The 19,885-nt window shown below is 39.5% G+C and overlaps 3 protein-coding genes across 3 annotated transcripts in view; 2 read left to right on the top strand and 1 right to left on the bottom strand.

Annotated features, from left to right (window-relative positions):
* The window catches only part of LOC133546752 (gastrula zinc finger protein XlCGF57.1-like), a 732,377-nt gene that overhangs the window by 691,357 nt on the left and 21,135 nt on the right, over positions 1-19,885 (top strand). The window lies entirely within an intron of this gene.
* Positions 204-2,676, top strand: LOC133546766 (gastrula zinc finger protein XlCGF67.1-like). The gene has a single exon (XM_061892590.1). It carries the CDS (start codon positions 642-644, stop codon positions 1,473-1,475), a length of 834 nt encoding a protein of 277 aa, XP_061748574.1. The 5' UTR covers positions 204-641; the 3' UTR covers positions 1,476-2,676.
* Positions 5,951-17,640, bottom strand: LOC133546761 (zinc finger protein 316-like). The gene is made up of 3 exons (XM_061892583.1): positions 17,227-17,640; positions 15,960-16,226; positions 5,951-6,933 (listed from the first exon to the last, which is right to left on the bottom strand). The coding sequence occupies exons 1-3, from the start codon at positions 17,327-17,329 to the stop codon at positions 6,038-6,040; spliced, it is 1,266 nt and encodes a 421-aa protein (XP_061748567.1). The 5' UTR covers positions 17,330-17,640; the 3' UTR covers positions 5,951-6,037.

The following is a 19,885-nucleotide window of genomic DNA, read 5'->3' as shown; positions in this document are numbered from 1 at the left end:
CCTGTTGTGCTGGTTTGTTTTTCCTTTCCTGTGAATAATGTTGTAAAGAGCAGCGTGTTTGTGCGTCACTGAGATTTCAAGACAGTTCATACGATAACTTGTTTTTCCTAAGTGCATGTAAAAGTACTGAATGCATTGTGTGACTGAGCACAGATGGATGTTTCTAAAACGTGTTTGTCTTCTTGTGGCCTGCAGACGTCTGTGAAGAACATCTTCTCCCTGAGCAACAGAAGTGGAGCTTCAGGGTGGAGCCACAGCGCTCCCACATTAAAAAGGAAAAGAAACACCCACTGATCCCCCATTTTAAAGCGGAAGAGGATGACCCACTGACCACTCACATCAAAGAGGAAGAGGAGGACTCATTGACCCCCAATTTTAAAAAGGAAGAGGAGAAGCCACTAATAACCCATTTTAAAAAGGAAGTGGTGGATCCACTGACTCCTCACTCTAAGGAGGAAGAGGAGGACCCAGTGACCCCTTACATTAAAGAGGAAGAGGAGGAAGAGGGCATCAGTCAGCCTAAATGGTTGGAGGAGTTCCCAGTGACTGGTGTCCCTGTGAAGAGTGAAGATGATGAGGTGAAAGGTGAAAGTGAGGAGAGGGGAGGGGGGGAGCCTCCAAGCAGCAGCTCAACACAACACATGACAACAGAAGCTGATGGAGACCACTGTGGAGGATCACAAGCAGACAAGCTCTTAGCTCCACTATCAGATAGTGAGGACACAACGTCACACTCTCCTGACACTGATGATGAAGACTCTAAAGATGATAAGACATGTCACACTGACAACACTCGCTTCACATGTTCTCACTGTCACAAAACTTTTAAATATCCTAGTAAATTGAAAAGACACATGAGAACACACACTGGAGAAAAACCTTTTTCATGTTCAAACTGCGGTAAACATTTTACTCAGAGGCCAGATTTAAAAGTACACATGAGAACACACAGTGGAGAAAAACCTTTTTCATGTTCTATCTGTGGTAAAGATTTTACTCAGAGGCCACATTTGAAAGTACACATGACAACACACACTGGAAAAAAACCTTTTTCATGTTCTATCTGTGGTAAAGATTTTACTCAGAGGCCACATTTGAAAGTACACATGAGAACACACACTGGAGAAAAACCTTTTTCATGTTCAATCTGCGGTAAAGATTTTACTCGAAGGGAAAATTTCAAAAAGCACATGAGAATACACACTGGAGAAAAACCTTTTTCCTGTTCAATCTGCAGTAAATATTTTGCGCAACGACACTATTTGAAAGAACACGTGAGAACACACAGTGGAGAAAAACCTTTTACATGTTCAGTATGTTGTAAAAGTTTTTTACAAAGTCAGCATTTGAAAAGACACATGAGAAGACACCCAGGAGAGAAAGTGTTGAGTTGCAGTGTGTGTGGTGAAAGATTGTCTTCTAAGTACCAGTGTAAGAAACACAAGTGTGCTGGTGAGAACAGCAGCAGCAAATGAAACTGCAGGATTTGAAATAAACTGTCCAGACTTTAACGTTGACCTTCTAAAAACATCAGCACATAGTTTCTAAGATTTATAGATGAGGTATTTTAGATTATTGCCTTTTTTCAGTCAAGTACTACACATGACAAGTGTTTTTTAAAGTTGTTCATGATTTATCCCCCTTTTTTAGAATTCCTCAAACATTATCAATTTCAGAAAACATGGGAACGTTTGGAATGTTTGGGAAAAGTTAATTATGTACATCATCCCACAGAGCTTTACTGTACATCCATCCATTTGTTCTACCACTTGTCTCTTTCATTTTATATGTATAGCATTTAATCACATACTTGTCCGCCAAAGGGTGTTGCGTTTTGGAGGAACTCCTTCTGTCAGAGTGCTGTTCACACTTCTTTTACTGCGGAAATCTACTCACAAAAACAATCCAAACAGTAGGAAACAAAAAATGATGGTGCGAAAAAGAGAAGACTAAATGTGCATTTTGGAAAAAATAACAAAAGCTACTTCTATACACAAATAAAGTCAACTTGGTTTGGAGTTACAAGACGTGCACACTACAAAACAACACCAAGATGGATGGCACTGGGAATGGCCAAGGTGGCAAAATACTCAAAGCATGGAATCAACTGGCGTGGAGTAGAATCGCCGAGTGCCATCCAGCTGTCAAGGTGCTGCTTAAGTAGCACCAGGGTCAATTGGAAGCAGCTGTGCACGTCCCACAACTCCGCCCACAAGGGCAACACAGGAACTCTAGGAGGAAGGAGAAATGTAAGAACAAGGTCAACTGCACCAAAAGACGAAAACTGACTGTTGGAGCCAAATTTCCTTATTTGCTTATATTGTTTTTATTTTGTTTTCTCTGATTGATAGCTGGCTTCAGTTCATGCTGAATTTCCCTTTCTGCAGATTGCTCCGCCCACTTCCTGTTGAGAACCAGGAAGTGTTGACAGGGATGGGACTGTTGCTATGGTGCGGTTGCCATGGTAGCCTCCTTTAATTGTGTTCAGCTGGGAACACTGGGGGGTGATTGCATGGAGGACAAACAGTTTTGGAGCGTGTGGTGTGGTGTGTGGTCAGGTCTCACTGCTGTGACAATGTGCCATTCAAGCCAAGGTCAGCATACATAATGTTCTAGAACCTACTTTTCATTTCATTTTGATAGCTTGGAATAAAGGGATTGTCATATCCAAACACATTTCTACAGTACTGGACATTCAATCATCAAACTGGTCAACACAGTATCAGTATCAGTATCAGTATCAGCCCAAAGATAAGTGCTGTACAATGAGAATAAAATGCCTCGTAGCCGATTATACAAATGTGATCAATTCATCTTGATATTGTCCTGCCACAGTGAATAGGTTTCCCTTTTTAAAGGGCAAATTCCTCCCAGGGTCTTTTGTCCTAATGACTGTCTGGATAAAGTGAGGAGAATATAATTCAGGAAAACAATTTATTTTACTAATAAACTAGATTAAGTAACACATTTTTACAGTTAGCTAAATTGGACAGAACACCTGCATCATCTTCTCAACAACACCCACATTCTTACAAACAACATATTTAAGAATGGTGGTGTTAAATACAAAGTGCATTCAGATACAAACAATTATTTTTGATGTTTACTCTATTAAAGGACATATATGTGCACATGTATGCACTGATTAAAAATACAGAACAATAATGCCCACGTTTAGACTTTCTCCATCCAACGCCATCTTGCTTTCTCCTCTTTTCTATTTCCAGCAGACTAGTAGAACATCTTAGGTGTATTGCTGCCCTCCACAGTCTATTAACAAAATGTCTTCCTTCTGTCCTATTGCCCACACTGCAGACTTGGACACAAACAGGAGAGAAAGTAAAAAGCAGCTTTAAGGACGTCAAAACAAAATGTATGCATTCTTTCCAACGGCCGCTGGGTGGCAGCAGAGGCTCCATGTATCACCTGAAGAAACATTTGACTTCTGACCTTTCCACATTATTTCTCTCATCTTTACTGCTGGAGTTCAGCTCACTGAGGATGTAAGCTACATTTTGGTATCTTAATTATCTTTAATTATTCATAAACAGGCTTAAAACAAACCATTATTATCATTACTGCCTCATTTGTTTCACTCTCTACTAATTAAAACTATTCTAGCACAAAAACATTCAGGATGTTCATACAAAAAATATTACACATCCCCAAACGTACCATTTTATTATGGTATTCATATAATATTACATTTAATATACACATGGTCATAACAGTGCTGACATTTTAAATTCCCCTTGGGGATTAATAAAGTATTTCTGATTCTGATCATTACATCACTCTCATAAAGCCTTCAATGCTGAATATGTTTTTTACCATAGCTCAGCTTCACAATGTTGGAATATTGACTGCTGATATTAATATTCTTCTATTGTTTAGAATATTACACTTTACTCTTTTTCTTTGCTCAAATGAACAGGATGGAAGTGTCTTTGTCACTACTGAGTGTAATTATGTATATAATAATCTTCATTACCGCTTGATTTAACTCTCATTTTATTTTATCCATAGAGAACTTAACCATAAAAAGATGGCTGCACATCAATAAACCATCACTAAACTTCAATAAAACTAAATACATCATATTTGAAGATTGTAAAAATGTAAAACACAAATTATGATGGATAATATTGAAATTAAAGGAATTAAGGTAATCACATTTTTATGAGTTAATATAGATGATGAAGTAAGCTGGACACTACATGTAAGTCATAAAGAAAACAATAAAACAATGGAGTGCAATACTAAAGAGAATAAAATACGTACAAATATTAACTAGAATTATTGTAGCCAACTTCAGTTGAAGCATACATTGTTTATTGCATAAAAGTCTGGGGACATACATATAAAACAATCACACAACAATATTCATATTCAAGAGAGTAATAAAGACAATTAATAGAATGGATTCTAGAGACCCAACAAATGATTCAAAAAATCACACATTATAAAAGTAAAAGATCTTGTATAAAAGACAACTGTTCAAATGATGTATAAAGTAAATAATAATATGCTTCCAGAAGTGGTCCAGAAGATGTTTCAGATGTGAACCAGTAAATATGAACTAAGAGGGATTTATGTGTACTCAAAAGCAAAGGTATGAACACATGTAAAACAAATATTTACATCATATAAAAGGAATTCATCTATGGAATTATCTACAATTAGAAAATAAAATATGTAACACGTCATTTTTCAAAAAACATATAAAACACTATTATGAATAAGTATAGAGGTAAATTATGGATATTTACACATACAATGTTTATTGTATGTAACATAATTGTATGTACTGTTTATTCTCACCCTTTCAGTCAAATTGTTGTGTTCATTTCAAAGTACACAAATGTGTATATTAACTCATGTACTTGACTGTAATAAACACACTAATCTGAAGTGTCTAATCTATAAATGTAGAAGCATATTAACCAGATTGTTAGACAAACAACAATGTCACACATGTTATATGTGCTGATGTTGTTAGAAAGTCAAAATGAAAGTCTGGACAGTTTATTTCAAATCCTGCAGTTTCATTTGCTGCTGCTGTTCTCACCAGCACACTTGTGTTTCTTACACTGGTACTTAGAAGACAATCTTTCACCACACACACTGCAACTCAACACTTTCTCACCTGCGTGTGTTCTCATATGCACTGTAAGAGTGTTTAGGTGACCAAAGCTTTTATCGCAGCTTGAACAGGAGTATGGTTTTTCACCAGAGTGCTATATCATGTGTAATTTTAATTGTCGTCCTTCTATATAACTTTTACAACATACTGAACATATGAAAGGTTTTTCACCAGCGTGTGTTCTCATTTTTACTTTTAAACTTTGTCTTATGACAAAACTTTTACCACATTATGAGAAGGAACAAGGTTTTTCTCCAGTGTGTATTCTCATGTGTGTTTTTAAATGTTGCCTTCGAATAGATTTTTTACCAAAGATTGAACATGAAAAAGGTTTTTCTCCAGTGTGTAGTGTCATGTGTGCTTTGAAATGCTTCTTTTGAGTACAATCTTTACCGCAGATTGAACATGAAAAAGAATTTTCTCCAGTGTGTGTTCTCAAATGTACTTTTAAACCTTGATTTATTACAAAACTTTTACCACATTCTGAGCAGGAAATTTTATTTTCTCCAGTGGTAATCTCATATGTACTTTCAAAGATTGCCTTTGAGTAAAATTTTTAACACAAATTGAACATGAAAAAGGTTTTTTCTCCAGTGTGTATTGTCATGTGTGTTTTAAAATGTTGCCTTCGAGTAAAATTTTTACCACGGATTGAACATGAAAAAGGTTTTTCTCCAGTGTGTGTTCTCATATGTACTTTTAAACTTTGATTTAGTACGATACTTTTACCACAGTCTGAGCAGGAAACATTTTTTTTCTCCATTGTGTAATCTCATATGTACTTTCAAAGATTGCCTTTGAGTAAAATTTTTGACACAAATTGAACATGAAAAAGGTTTTTCTCCAGTGTGTATTGTCATGTGTGTTTTAAAATTTTGCCTTCGAGTAAAATTTTTACCACAGATTGAACATGAAAAAGGTTTTTCTCCAGTGTCTATTCTCGTGTGTTTTCAAATTATGGCTTTGAGTATAATTTTTACCACATTCTGAGCAGGAACAATGTTTTCCTCCAGTGTGTGTACTCATGTGTGATTTTAAATAGTACCTTCGAATAAAAACTTTCCCACAGATTGAACATAAAAAAGGTCTTTCTCCAGTGTGTGTTCTCATGTGTACTTTCAAATGTTGACTTCGTGTAAAACCTTTACCACATTCTGAGCAAGAAAAATGTTTTTCTCCAGTGTGTGTTCTCATGTGTCTTTTCAGACGACAATGGTATTTAAAAGTTTTGTGAGAGTGAGAAGATGTGAAGTGAGTGTTGTCAGTGTGACATGTCTTATCATCTTTAGAGTCTTCATCATCAGTGTCAGGAGAGTGTGACGTTGTGTCCTCACTATCTGATAGTGGAGCTAAGAGCTTGTCTGCTTGTGATCCTCCACAGTGGTCTCCATCAGCTTCTGTTGTCATGTGTTGTGTTGAGCTGCTGCTTGGAGGCTCCCCCCCTCCCCTCTCCTCACTTTCACCTTTCACCTCATCATCTTCACTCTTCACAGGGACACCAGTCACTGGGAACTCCTCCAACCATTTAGGCTGACTGATGCCCTCTTCCTCCTCTTCCTCTTTAATGTAAGGGGTCACTGGGTCCTCCTCTTCCTCCTTAGAGTGAGGAGTCAGTGGATCCACCACTTCCTTTTTAAAATGGGGTGTCAGTGGGTCCTCCTCTTCCTTTTTAAAATGGTGTATCAGTGGGTATTCCTCTTCCTTCTTAATGTGGAAGGGCTGTGGCTCCTCTGTCCGCATCCTGAAGCTCCACTTCTGTTGCTGAGGGTGAAGATGTTCTTCACAGACATCTGCAAGACAAACACACCATCTCTGCTCAGTCACACAATGCATTCAGTACTTTTACATGCACTTAGGAAAAACAAGTTATCGTATGAACTGTCTTGAAATCTCAGTGACGCACAAACACGCTGCTCTTTACAACATTATTCACAGGAAAGGAAACAAAAACCAGGACAGGACTTTTTACTATGGATGACCGATATGGTTTAAAATTGATTTTGCGATACAGTATTTCATTTAGAATTACTGATAGAACCATTTTAAAACAGGCTACACAGGCTCCTAATTTAGTTGCTGAAATATGCAGTAAAATATTACATTTCCAGTATTATTTTCTCAAATAAAGTAACCAGATATTAACAGTAAATAAACAAGTACATTAATAATAACTGTTTTGACAAAATAATACTATTAGAAACGAACAATATGTTACTGCATATGTCAGCTGCCAAATTAGGAGCTTGTGTACCTATTTTGAAATTATTCTATTCTCAATCATATATCAAATTATATATTGTGACATATTGTTATTAGGATATAGATTTGAGGTCATATCGCCCATACCAAACATTGGTTCGTCGAGTCATTTTGTTTGGCCCACCAAATATATTTAATTTTAATATTCTTCAGATGTGTGTGTATGTTTAAAATGTGGGACTACTGTTCTACATCACGTGGAAGTGTCATGTCATGGGGATGGTGTGCTTTTAACTAAGGGTGTGACGATACGGTCAGCTCACCAAAGGATACTCGATATTGGCTTTAGGAGAACGAGACAATATTTTGGTGGTTAACATGATTCTTACACGTGTGTACATTATGTGTATATGAATGTACTTTTAGGGACGGCGTGGTGCAGTGGGAGAGTGGCCGTGCGCAACCCGAGGGTCACTGGTTCAAATCCCACCTAGAACCAACCTCGTCACGTCCGTTGTGTCCTGAGCAAGACACTTCACCCTTGCTCCTGATGGGTGCTGGTTGGCGCCTTGCATGGCAGCTCCCTCCATCAGTGTGTGAATGTGTGTGTGACTGGGTAAATGTGGAAGTAGTGTCAAAGCGCTTTGAGTACCTTGAAGGTAGAAAAGCGCTATACAAGTACAACCCATTTATTCATTTATTTATTTACTTTCCCTTGTGTGCTTAGTTTTACTGTAACTTCATAGTGGATAATATCTATAAACAACCTCAATTGTTTTACATCTTTAATTTGAAGAACTGTTTACTTATCTGACAAATTCAAAGGAAACTGCACTTTTTTAAAATGTCACCTATCATTCACAATCCTTATGTAAGACATTTGTTTCAAACTTTTATGAATTTTAATTATTAAATAATCATGAGCAAAAAATCAGCTAACATTGGAGTCAATGGGAGCTCCTCTATTAGACCCACAAAGTCCTCCAAAAAAACATCCAAAAAAATTGCCAACAATACTCATTTTACATTTTGTGACCTGAATATTAACCAAGTATTAATGATATTGTTATTATAAGCGCTAACGTTAAGGACCTACTTTTAGCGGCGCATTGATCACAGAAGTAACTAGCTTATGCTGCTATATTGACATACTGAACTGTTTTCTCACCTCTAAGATGATGAAAGCTAATTCTACAAACCCGGTTTCCATATGAGTTGGGAAATTGTGTTAGATGTAAATATAAACAGAATACAATGATTTGCAAATTATTTTCAAGCCATATTCAGTTGAATATGCTACAAAGACAACATATTTGATGTTCAAACTGATAAACATTTTTTTTTTTTTGCAAATAATCATTGACTTTAGAATTTGATGCAAGCAACACGTAACAAAGAAGTTGGGAAAGGTGGTAATAAATACTGATAAAGTTGAGGAATACTCATCAAACACTTATTTGGAACATCCCACGGGTGTGCCGGCTAATTGGGAACAGGTGGGTGCCATGATTGGGTATAAAAGCAGCTTCCATGAAATGCTAAGTAATTCACAAACAAGGATGGGGCGAGGGTCAACAATTTGTAAGGAAATTGTCGAACAACATTTCTTAACGAGCTATTGAAAGGAATTTAGGGATTTTACCATCTACGGTCCGTAAAATCGTCAAAACGTTCAGAGAATCTGGAGGAATCACTGCACGTAAGCGATGACATCACGGACCTTTGACCCCTCAGGTGGTACTGCATCAAAAACCGACATCAGTGTGTAAAGGATATCACCAGATGGGCTCAGGAACACTTCATAAAACCACTGTAAGTAACTACAGTTGGTTGCTACATCTGTAAGTGCAAGTTAAAACTCTACTATGCAGAGCGAAAGCCATTTATCAACAACACACAGGAACGCCGCCGGCTTCTCTGGGCCCGAGCTCATCTAAGATGGATTGATGCAAAGTGGAAAAGTGTTCTGTGGTCTGACGAGTACACATTTTACATTATATTTGGAAACTGTGGACGTGGTGTCCTCCGGAACAAAGAGGAAAATAACCATCCGGATTGTTCTAGGCGCACAGTTCAAAAGCCAGCATGTGTGATGGTATGAGGGTGTATTTGTGCCCAAGGCATGGGTAACTTACACATCTGTGAAGGCACCATTAATGCTGAATGGTCCATTCAGGTTTTGGAGCAACATATGTTGTCATCCAAGCAACGTTATCATGGACGCCTCTGCTTATTTCAGCAAGAGAATGCCAAGCCACGTGTTACAACAGCGTGGTTTCGTAGTAAAAGAGTGCGGGTACTTTCCTGGCCCGGCTGCAGTCCAGACATGTCTCCTATCGAAAATGTGTGGCGCATTATGAAGCGTAAAATACGACAACAAGACCCCGGACTGTTGATTATTTCTGCCCCTATATATGCCTGTCTTTGTTTGCCTTTTGTTCTCGGACTTTAGTTTGCTACACGCAACAGATGACGTCGCATTTCCCGATTGTGGTAAAATACTTTTTGTTCTACGATTAGCTTCCATGCTATTTTGTTTGTTTGCTTGTCCCTAGTTTATATACTAGCGCTTTTTGTTCCTTCTAGCTTCCACGTTAGTTCTGTTTGTTTTGTCTTTAGTGCCTAATGCAAGTGTTTTTTGTTCGTAGCTTGTTTTTGTAGTGTATAACAAATCATTGTCCTTATCCTCACGCTGTGTTCCATCCTCCACTGCACCCACGAGAGAACAGCTTTTCACCACGATGCCAGCAAGATGTCACAGTAAAATCCGAGCTAATGAAGCTTCTCTCGCAGCGGAAGTCGAAGAATTCGACAGGATAACGTGGAGGTTAGCCCAAGCGATGCAGGCTGGGACATTCCGCGGCGCGCTGGATGTCGAGATGATCTTGGGGCTTGGAGGTCTCCAAGTCCCGCTTGACTTCACTGGGTCCGGCAACGCCCCGTCTCACCCCCTCGCACGCATCGGCAGAGGCGGAAGCCGCGGCGAAGGGCGTCGCGTAGCTAACTCCACCATCACCCCTTCACAGACACAGCCACTTTCAACTCGTCCAGGACTCACCATACACGCCTGGTAATCCTTTTTGTTTTTCTTCTATTGACTCCCCCGGAGTCAATAGAATAAATCTGATCCGGTGACGTCAGCCCTCTTACGTCCCCAGAACATAGTGGGGATTAAGAATTTTTTTTAGAGCAGGCACTTCCTCAGTCGTCCACAGGGGACATAAATGACAATCTTACACTCCTTAAATACATTTGTTTTCAATCACAGTATAAGTCTTCATTTTCTGAATTTGATTGCTTGATTGATTTATACTTGTATTAGTAGATTGCACAGTTCAGTACATATTCCGTACAATTGACCACTAAATGGTAACATCACCATTAAGTTTTTCAACTTGTTTAGTCAGGGTCCACGTTAATCAATTCATGGTACAAATATATACTATCAACATAATACAGTCATCACACAAGTTAATCATCATAGTATATACATTGAATTATTTACATTATTTACAATCTGGGGGTGGGATGAGGAGCTTTGGTTGATATCAGTACTTCAGTCATCAACAATTGCATCAACAGAGAAATGTGGACATTGAAACAGTGTAGGTCTTACAGTAAGATATGTACAGCCAGCAGAGAACATAGTGAGTTCAGATAGCATAAGAACAAGTATGTACATTAGAAGTACATTTGATTATTTACATTAGGTTATTTATAATCCGGGGAGATGGGATGTAAATGGAGGAGATTATTAGTAAAGGGTTGAAGTTGCCTGGAGGTGTTGTTTTAGAGCGCTTTTGAAGGAATATAGAGATGCACTTACTTTTACACCTGTTGGGAGTGCATTCCACATTGATGTGGCATAGAAAGAGAATGAGTTAAGACCTTTGTTAGATCGGAATCTGGGTTTAACGTGGTTTGTGGAGCTCCCCCTGGTGTTGTGGTTATGGCGGTCATTTACGTTAAGGAAGTAGTTGGACTTGTATTTCGGTATTAGGGAGGTGTAGCGGATTTTATAGACTAGGCTCAGTGCAAGTTGTTTTACTCTGTCCTCCACCCTGAGCCAGCCCACTTTGGAGAAGTGGGTTGGAGTGAGGTGTGATCTGGGGTGGAGGTCTAAAAGTAACCGGACTAGCTTATTCTGGGATGTTTGGAGTCTAGATTTGAGGGTTTTGGAGGTGCTAAGGTACCAGGAGGTGCAAGCGTAATCGAAAAAGGGTTGAATGAGAGTTCCCGCTAGAATCTTCAAGGTGCTTTTGTTGACCAGAGAGGAGATTCTGTAGAGGAATCTCGTTCTTTGGTTGATCTTTTTGATTACCTTGGTTGCCATTTTATCACAGGAAAGATTAGCTTCTAGAATGGAACCTAGGTAGGTGATCTCATCTTTCCTGGTGATAACAATGTCACCCACTTTTAGAGTGAAATCACTGACTTTCTTAAAGGGGAACATTATCACAATTTCAGAAGGGTTAAAACCAATAAAAAACAGTTCCCAGTGGCTTATTTTATTTTTCAAAGTTTTTTTCAAAATTTTACCCGTCCTGTAATATCCCTAAAAAAACCTTTAAAGTGCTTGATTTTGGCTATGTGCGAAGCCACTGTTCATTTTCCTGTGACGTCACATAGCGATGCCAATACAAACAACATGGCGGTTACCACAGCAAGATATAGCGACATTAGCTCGGATTCAGCCTCGGATTTCAGCGGCTTAAGCGATTCAACAGATTACGCATGTATTGAAAGGGATGGTTGGAGTATGGAGGCAGATAGCGAAAACGAAATTGAAGAAGAACTTTTCTTTTTATTTATTAACTTTTATTTTTTATTATTGTAAAACTGAAATACACACAATGACAATGTATAAGCTATATGATTCAATTAACATACTGAAATGTTATGCACAATATCTAAACATTAGCTTCACACAAATATACAGCATTATCGCCAAACAAATACTGCTGAGTGTTGAAACTATTTCGATGGTGGAAATATGCGACCAGCAGCCATTTTAAATCCTCAAACATTCATTAAATTAGTGCCCAAAAATCGTTTTTCAATACACATCTTACTATCAAACTTAGCAACTTTCCACCTTAGTATTGAGTTACATAAACAAGTTAAACAGTTTACTTACAGACTTATCTTTTCCAAGGCTTGTACGAGTTAACACAACTCGACTACTTCTTATTGTTTATGAACTAGACAAACATCGTAAACCGGAAGTGCCCAAAGTAAACCGGAAGTGCCCAAACTAATGACGCGCAGCATTTCCCATCGCCACAAGGTGTCAGTAATAGTCCACAATCAAACGGGCATAACACTCCCCGCTTGGTATAATGTTTTATACCACTATACAGTCTCTTTACGAAGGAGCAACACAACCTCTGAAACAGGTCTAGTGTAGATTATTGGAGTACCTTGTCGGATGATCTTAACATCTACTTTTCTTACTTTGTTGTCATGGCTGGTGATAGACTTGACGATGAGTCCAGTGGGACATTCATTTCTTCTCACCTGGCCGTCTTTCAGTAGTACTAGGTCTCCAATTTGCAGGTTAGGCCTTTCTGCATACCATTTTCTCCTAGTTTGTATGGTTGACAGGTATTCTTGTTTCCATCGCTTCCCGGATCTATCAGAGAGAGATTGGACTTGCCGCCATTGTTGTGAGTGGATGTCTTTCACGTTGAAGTCTCCTGGCGGTGCAGATATGACGTCTCTCTTCAGTGTCAGCAAGGTTGCAGGTGTTAGTATTGCTGGCATCTCTGGTTTAGTTGAAACTGGAATGAGAGGTCTTGCGTTTATAATTGCCATGACCTCAGCCATGAGAGTGGTGAGCACCTCATGAGAAAGGTGAGAGCCTCCCTCCTTAAGGAGCAATGCATCCAGGATACGGCGCGTGATGCCAATTAGTCTTTCCCACATTCCTCCAATGTGGGAAGAGTTTGGCGGATTGAAGATCCAAGTGCACACTTAGTCCTGCAGGTAAGTTTTCAACTCTTTTTCCAACGACTCTTCCTCTTTTTCCGACCACTTGTCCCTCGCCGTCAACTTCTCTTCCTCGTCATGCTTCTCGTCGTCTGTGCTGGAGTCCATGACGATGGCCTTGGACTTGCTCCCCGCTCTGGACTTCTTGGGGCTGGACGAGGAGCGTCCCGCTTGGGCGTCGCTCTTCTTGCCCTTGTCGGCCGACACTTTTTTCTTGGCCCTCTTCTTTTTCTTGGCGGGAAGCTGTTTGCCGCTGTTCTGTCTCTGAGGATCTCATCAGTCCCCACGTTGACTTTCAAGATGTCAAAACCATACGGTACATCAGCGAAGCAATACAAAAACTCATGAAAAAAATAAACACAGCAGTAAAACACTTACATACAAACAAGACAGCTGCTTGTACACCCGAAAGAGAACAAAGAACAGTGTCTAAGAGGAGCATCAACATTTGCATTTAAACTGTAAAATCCTGTTTATGATTTATTTACTCTACTTATTTAAATATGAACATTTTCCTTTAGGAAACTTTTATGATTTGTGTGTTGTTGTAGCTGGTATGCTGCATTTTTTTTTTTTTTCCCCCAAGATGGCGACCCTGTAGTGGCTGCTGTTGGCAGGAACTCTGTGCTCTTGTGTCATCCTTTTGTGTTTCCTTCTTCTTTTCATGTTTATATACATATATATATATATATATATATATATATATATATATGTATATATATATATATATATATATATATATATATATGTATTATTATTTTTTTTTTTGCCTTTTGGTCCGGACCTTTTGGGACTGTGTGACAAGGGGTGGCACTTTCGTGACTTCTGCGGTGCTTTTTTGTGAACTTCTGGATCTGCCTCCTGAGAGCCTTTTGGCCATGGAGACCAGCTGCTGGGCTTCTGCCACACCAGAGTCCGTTTGGAGAGACTGGAGGAGATGCAGATGAAGAGACAGGACTGCGGAGCTAGCACTGAGCGCCGGGACGGAAAAGCTTCACAGTGTCTTGGCTGAATGAGCAGGTATCGGACACCTCGGTCTCTTTGGACGTATCCTCACTCATCCATGCGGACTGGACACTGGCCGAGACTTGGTCGGCGGCCGAGGGTGGAGTCGGCTCTCTTGGTTGCTTTGTTGGGTCTGCTCCCGTCTCTGGCCAAGCTCCCTTCACCCCAACAGACAATGATGTGGAACATCGCAAAAGCCACCACAGTGTATATGTTTCTTTTACTTTTTATTCATGTATGTATGTAGAAGTGGCTGGTTGCATCAGCTCTGCTCTTTTAATGTTCTTTGTCCTCTTTGATGTTTCCCTCTTACACACATGAAAGAGGAATGTGTGCTATGGCAATGAGTTGTTTTCTTCCCTTGGCCTCAGTCTGGACCCCCTCTCCAGGGGCCCAGGCTTGGACCAATTTTTTTTTTCTCTCATTGCCCCCACTTGTTTACCTGTATGTATCTCACCTTTTTTGCAAGGGGCGCCGCAAGTTGGCAGACCCGTCAGCGATCCTGTTCTGTCTCCCTAGAATGTTTGTCTGACCTTGAATGGGATTCTGCTGAACATTTTAATTTCCCCTCGGGGGTTAATAAAAATGTGTCTGATTCTGATGTTTAACATCAACAAAACATAGCTAATTAGTAAAAATAAACTACATTAATTCATCTCTCAACGGTGTTGAGACATTGCTGGACACCGGAGTAGTAACTAAATCCAAATAAAAAATGATTTTATTTTTTTAAGATATCTGGCTTGTATTTTCAGTAGGGATGTAAATTTATAGATTCATGGATATGATACCCTAATAAATATTCCTTATCGATACCAGTATTTATCAGTACTCTTGTCGGTACTACATGTCATTTGTGGAAATAAAAACCTGGAAAAAAGGCATTTTAAATAGATTTCTATTAGCACAAGAGTTTGAACACCTCCAACATGATGTTCTGTAACATTTTAAAGCAGGGAAGTCTTTTATCAGCAGCTGTTTATTTGAAGTCTTAAATAGATAGACAGATAGTACTTCATTGATTCCTTCAGGAAAATTAAAAGAAGTCAACTATGTGTGCAGTGCAAGGTGAAATGCAGTTATGTCATCTTCTTCTCAATAACACACACATCAAACTTTTGCTCGTAGTTGCTTCCTTATTTGTCATTATTCAAAGCTGATTGTAATGTGTAGCAGCGGCAGCTGAACTCAATGTGAAAATGTATCATAGTTACGTCAGTCAGCTGGAATTAAAAATACAAATAGTTGTGCCGTTAGTCCAGAATCTTCACGGTCCTCATGGACAACATAATTAGGAACCAGTACTAAAAAAATGGTACTTGGTGTACATCTCTTATCTTCACCACTAAACCTTTGAAATATGCTGACATATGTGCTGCTAAAGGTAAATAAACAGTAGCCATATTGAATGATTGCCTTCATTTGACCACGTGAGGTAAGGAGGACGGCCTCTAGGTCACATGGTTACACCCCAGCAATTACACTGTTGATGATTGATGAGCATTCATATTTAAATGGTGGTGTTAAAAAGCAAATATATCTCCATCTTTAGTGATAAATGTGGCCCCCGGATGAACATGTGTCACAAACATTGTATTAGATGATATGTGGATGTTGTGCTTACTTGGACTGTGATGAAGCTGTGAGGACTCAGGTGGTTTGTCTTCATGCTCTTCAGTCTTCACAGAGACAACAGTCAGTGGAAACTTGCTGACATCAGCCTCCTCCTGCCCTACAGGACACTCTCCCCCCTCTTCCTCTTTGAAATAGGGGGGCTGTGGAACCTCCTTGTCCCCTTTAAAATTTGAGAGCTGTGGATACTCTAAAGTGAAACTGTCCCCCTGCAGATGAGGGAGACATTCTTCTTGGTGTCCAATCAGCTGATGGATGTCTACAGGACACAAACAAAACACATTTTAACTCCTACATGCTAAATATTAAATTGTACATGAAATATAGGGCTGTGGCTATTGAAAATGTTATTAATCAAGTGTTCTACTGGTAATGTTTCCGATTAGTTGAGTAACTGAATAAAACAGTGTTGCTTGGTTAAAGACCAATTTAAGCGCCTATAAAACATTTCACTTAATAATGAACAGTCAATTGGTTTGAGATGGTATGAGATCAAGATGTCATCTTTAGATCAGGCTTTGTTTTTTTGACAATCACAGACACGTTAAAACGTTAAAGTACCAATGATTGTCACACACACACTAGGTGTGGGGAAATTATTTCCTGCATTTGGCCCATCACCCTTGATCACACCCTGGGAGGTGAGGGGAGCAGTGAGCAGCAGCGGTGGCCACGCCCGGGAATAACTTTTATGGTGATTAAACCCCAATTAAAACCCTTGATGCTGAGTGCAAGGCAGAGAAGTAATGGGTCCCATTTTTATAGTATTTGGTATGACTGGGTTGGGGTTTGAACTCACAACCTACCGATCTCAGGGAGGGTGCACCGACATGAAGGAAATAACAGGTCAGTATGCTTTGACACACATATATAACTTGTCAAACCTGCCAGCTAGCAGGCTAGGTTTACAGCGTCAGTCACCATGGTAACTGGCTCTGACTTTGTCTTACCTCTCTTATTTTTGGAGGTAAAACTCTCGAGCTTTACATACTCAGGACTTTGCACTTAACCTGCTCTCTGGAATATTCCCCCGGTGACTGTGTGAGTTTTGTGTAAACATGTTGATACACATTGTTACAAACATCAACCTCTCATAAATATTGTGTGTCTGACAATGTCTCCTTCTTATCAACAATGTAAAACAATCAGTGCATCATCCTCACATGACAATTAATCTTCCTACAGACAATCTATTTAAGAATAGTGTGAATAATGAAATATAAAGTTGGTAAAGATGTGAGAGTAAGAAGTAAACAAACCTGTTCTGTGTAACACAACTTGATGTTTTTCATGTTGTCGCTCCTTCTCCTCTTTTGTTGGACAAAGTTCCTCCTCGTACTCTGCTGTCGTTCTTTGGCACATTTTCACACAATCACAACACTTTACACTCACACTTGATCTCTACTTAGTGATGTGTTTTGATCACTTCCGCCTCTCTTTGTTAGCAGCTAACAAGCTAAGCTAACTAGCAGGCTAAGCTAGCTCGAGAAGCATCAAAGTGCGCTCAGACTAATATAACCGGATGCAAACAGTTATTAACGATGTTTACTCTATTTACTAGAGTGTAATAAAGGACATATATGTGTACATGGAGGCACAGATTAAGAACACTGAACTGTGACGACTGCAATAATGTCTTCACCGTCAGACGCCATCTTGCTTTATCCTCGCCGTGTTTGGTTCGCGCGCAGTGTTGTCAGATCTCGCGAGAGAAACAAGTAAGCAGATCTTTTTCCAAATCTCGCGAGAGAAAAAAGTAAAACCAGCTTTCCACCACCGGTAAAACTGTTTTATTATATACTATTTACTTATTATGAAATTAAAAGTAAAATTGTCCATTTCAAATTTAAAAAACAAAGACATAAAACTTATTTCCGTAAAAATATTTAAATATTTAAAAATGTATTCAAACAACAGTAGCATAAGGAAAGACAAAAAAGAAACAAAATAAATATTACACTCATGATATTATTTTTTGTTTTCGATGTTAATCGTTTTTATAATGTATTTTAGAATGTGGGAGGTTTTCATGTTCTTTTTAAATTTTCTTTGGCATTATATATATTATATCTATCCATCTATCTATCTATCTATCTATCTATCCATCTATCTATCTATCTATCTATCCATCTATCTATCTATCTATCTATCCATCCATTTCCTACCGCTTATTCCCTTTCGGGGTCGCGGGGGTGGGGGGGGGGGGGGGGGGGGGCACTGGTGCCTATCTCAGCAACAATCGGGCGGAAGGCGGTGTACACCCTGGACAAATTGCAGGCCAAACACAGATAGACATACAACATTCACACTCACATTCACACTCTAGGGACCATTTAGTGCTGCCAATCAACCTATCCCCAGGTGCATGTCTTTTGAGGTGGGAGGGGCCTATCCCCTGGTGCTTGTCTTTGGAAGTGGGAGGAAGCCGGAGTACCCAGAGGGAACCCACGCAGTCACACGTGGATGAAAGGTTCGTGTTTGAGGATATTGATAGCGATGGACTAGAAAAAATAATTTTAAAAAAAGTTAAAAAGAAAAAAACGCGATTGGATTGGGACAGATTCAGATGTTTTTAGACACATTTACTAGGTTAATTCCGGGAAATCCCTTATGTTTCTATTGTGTTGCTAGTGTTTTAGTGAGTTTAAAATTACCTGCTAGTCGGAAGGGTGTCGCCACGAATGTCTTGACGCGCAGTGTCTCAGGGGAGTTGACGGCAGCTATGGATGGCACAAGCTCAGCTTTTCTCCGGTAAAAACTGACTTTTTAACCACAATTTTCCCACTGAAACCTGCTGGTTGACATGTGGTCGGGATCCATGTTCTCTTGACCGCGCTCTGATCCATAGGAAAGTTTCACCTCCAGGAATTTTAAACAAGGAATCACTGTGTGTTTGTGTGGCTAAAGGCTAAAGCTTCCCAACTCCATCTTTCTACTGTGACTTCTTCAATATTAATTGAACAAATTGCAAAAGATTCAGCAACACAGATGTCCAAAAAACTGTATAATTATGCCGTTAAAGCAGACAACTTTTAGCTGTGTGTGTGTGCAGCGCTCATACATCCTAAAAACCTGTGACGTCTTCCCTACACGTCATCATTACACAACGTCTCGAAGACGAAACTCCCGGGAATTTTAAAATTGCAATTTATTAAACTAAAAAGGCCGTATTGCCATGTGTTGCAATGTTAATATTTCATCATTGATATATAAACTATCAGACTGCATGGTGGGTAGTAGTGGCTTTCAGTAGGCCTTTAAATGAAGCACTAAAACGGCCCCACCACCCCATGAGAAGTGTGGAGGAGGTAGCAGCACAAATGTTTTCAGTGCTAGATGCAAAAAATTCATTCTGGCAGATCCGCCTGGACAAGAAGTCCTCAATGAAGACAACATTCAGTACTCCTTTTGGACGTTACAGATTCCTTCGCATGCCTTTCGGCATTAACTCAGCAAGCGGAGTATTCCAACGCACAATGGATCAGCTCTTTGCTGGATATCCATGCTCAGTCATCGTCGATGACATCATCATCGGAGGCTGTGATGTGGCGGAGCATGACGCCAACCTAAAAAAGGTGTTTGAACGTGTGAAGGAAATAAACCTCAAACTCAACCCGCAGAAATGCAAATTTCGACTTGACCAAGTATGCTACGTTTGTCATATCTTCACAAGTAAAGGTTTGAAAGTTGACCCCTTCAAAACTGCTGCTATCACAGACATGCCATTTCCCACAGATGTCACTTCACTTCAACGTTTCCTGGGAATGGTTAACTATCTTGGCAAGCACATTCCAAACCTCAGTGACATCGCAACGCCACTGAGGAAGCTGACTCACAAAGAGACCGCATGGTGCTGGTTCCAGCAACACCAAGATGCTTTCGACCGCCTGAAAGCATGTCTCTCCTTTCCACCAGTAT

Source organism: Nerophis ophidion, unplaced genomic scaffold (genome assembly GCF_033978795.1).
Source record: "Nerophis ophidion isolate RoL-2023_Sa unplaced genomic scaffold, RoL_Noph_v1.0 HiC_scaffold_42, whole genome shotgun sequence".
Lineage (NCBI taxonomy): Eukaryota > Metazoa > Chordata > Actinopteri > Syngnathiformes > Syngnathidae > Nerophis > Nerophis ophidion.
The sequence above is the reverse complement of the archived record's forward strand: the minus strand, read 5'-3'. Positions and strand labels throughout refer to the sequence as shown.

Excerpts from the sequence above, each read along its gene's own strand:
- LOC133546766 (XM_061892590.1), top strand. The coding sequence starts at position 642 with ATGACAACAGAAGCTGATGGAGACCACTGTGGAGGATCACAAGCAGAC.
- LOC133546761 (XM_061892583.1), bottom strand. The coding sequence starts at position 17,329 with ATGTGCCAAAGAACGACAGCAGAGTACGAGGAGGAACTTTGTCCAACA. Across the intron at positions 16,227-17,226 it reads AGTTGTGTTACACAGAACAG|ACATCCATCAGCTGATTGGA; the intron begins GTTTGTTTACTT and ends TGTGTCCTGTAG. Across the intron at positions 6,934-15,959 it reads ACAGCTTCATCACAGTCCAA|ATGTCTGTGAAGAACATCTT; the intron begins GTAAGCACAACA and ends TTTGTCTTGCAG.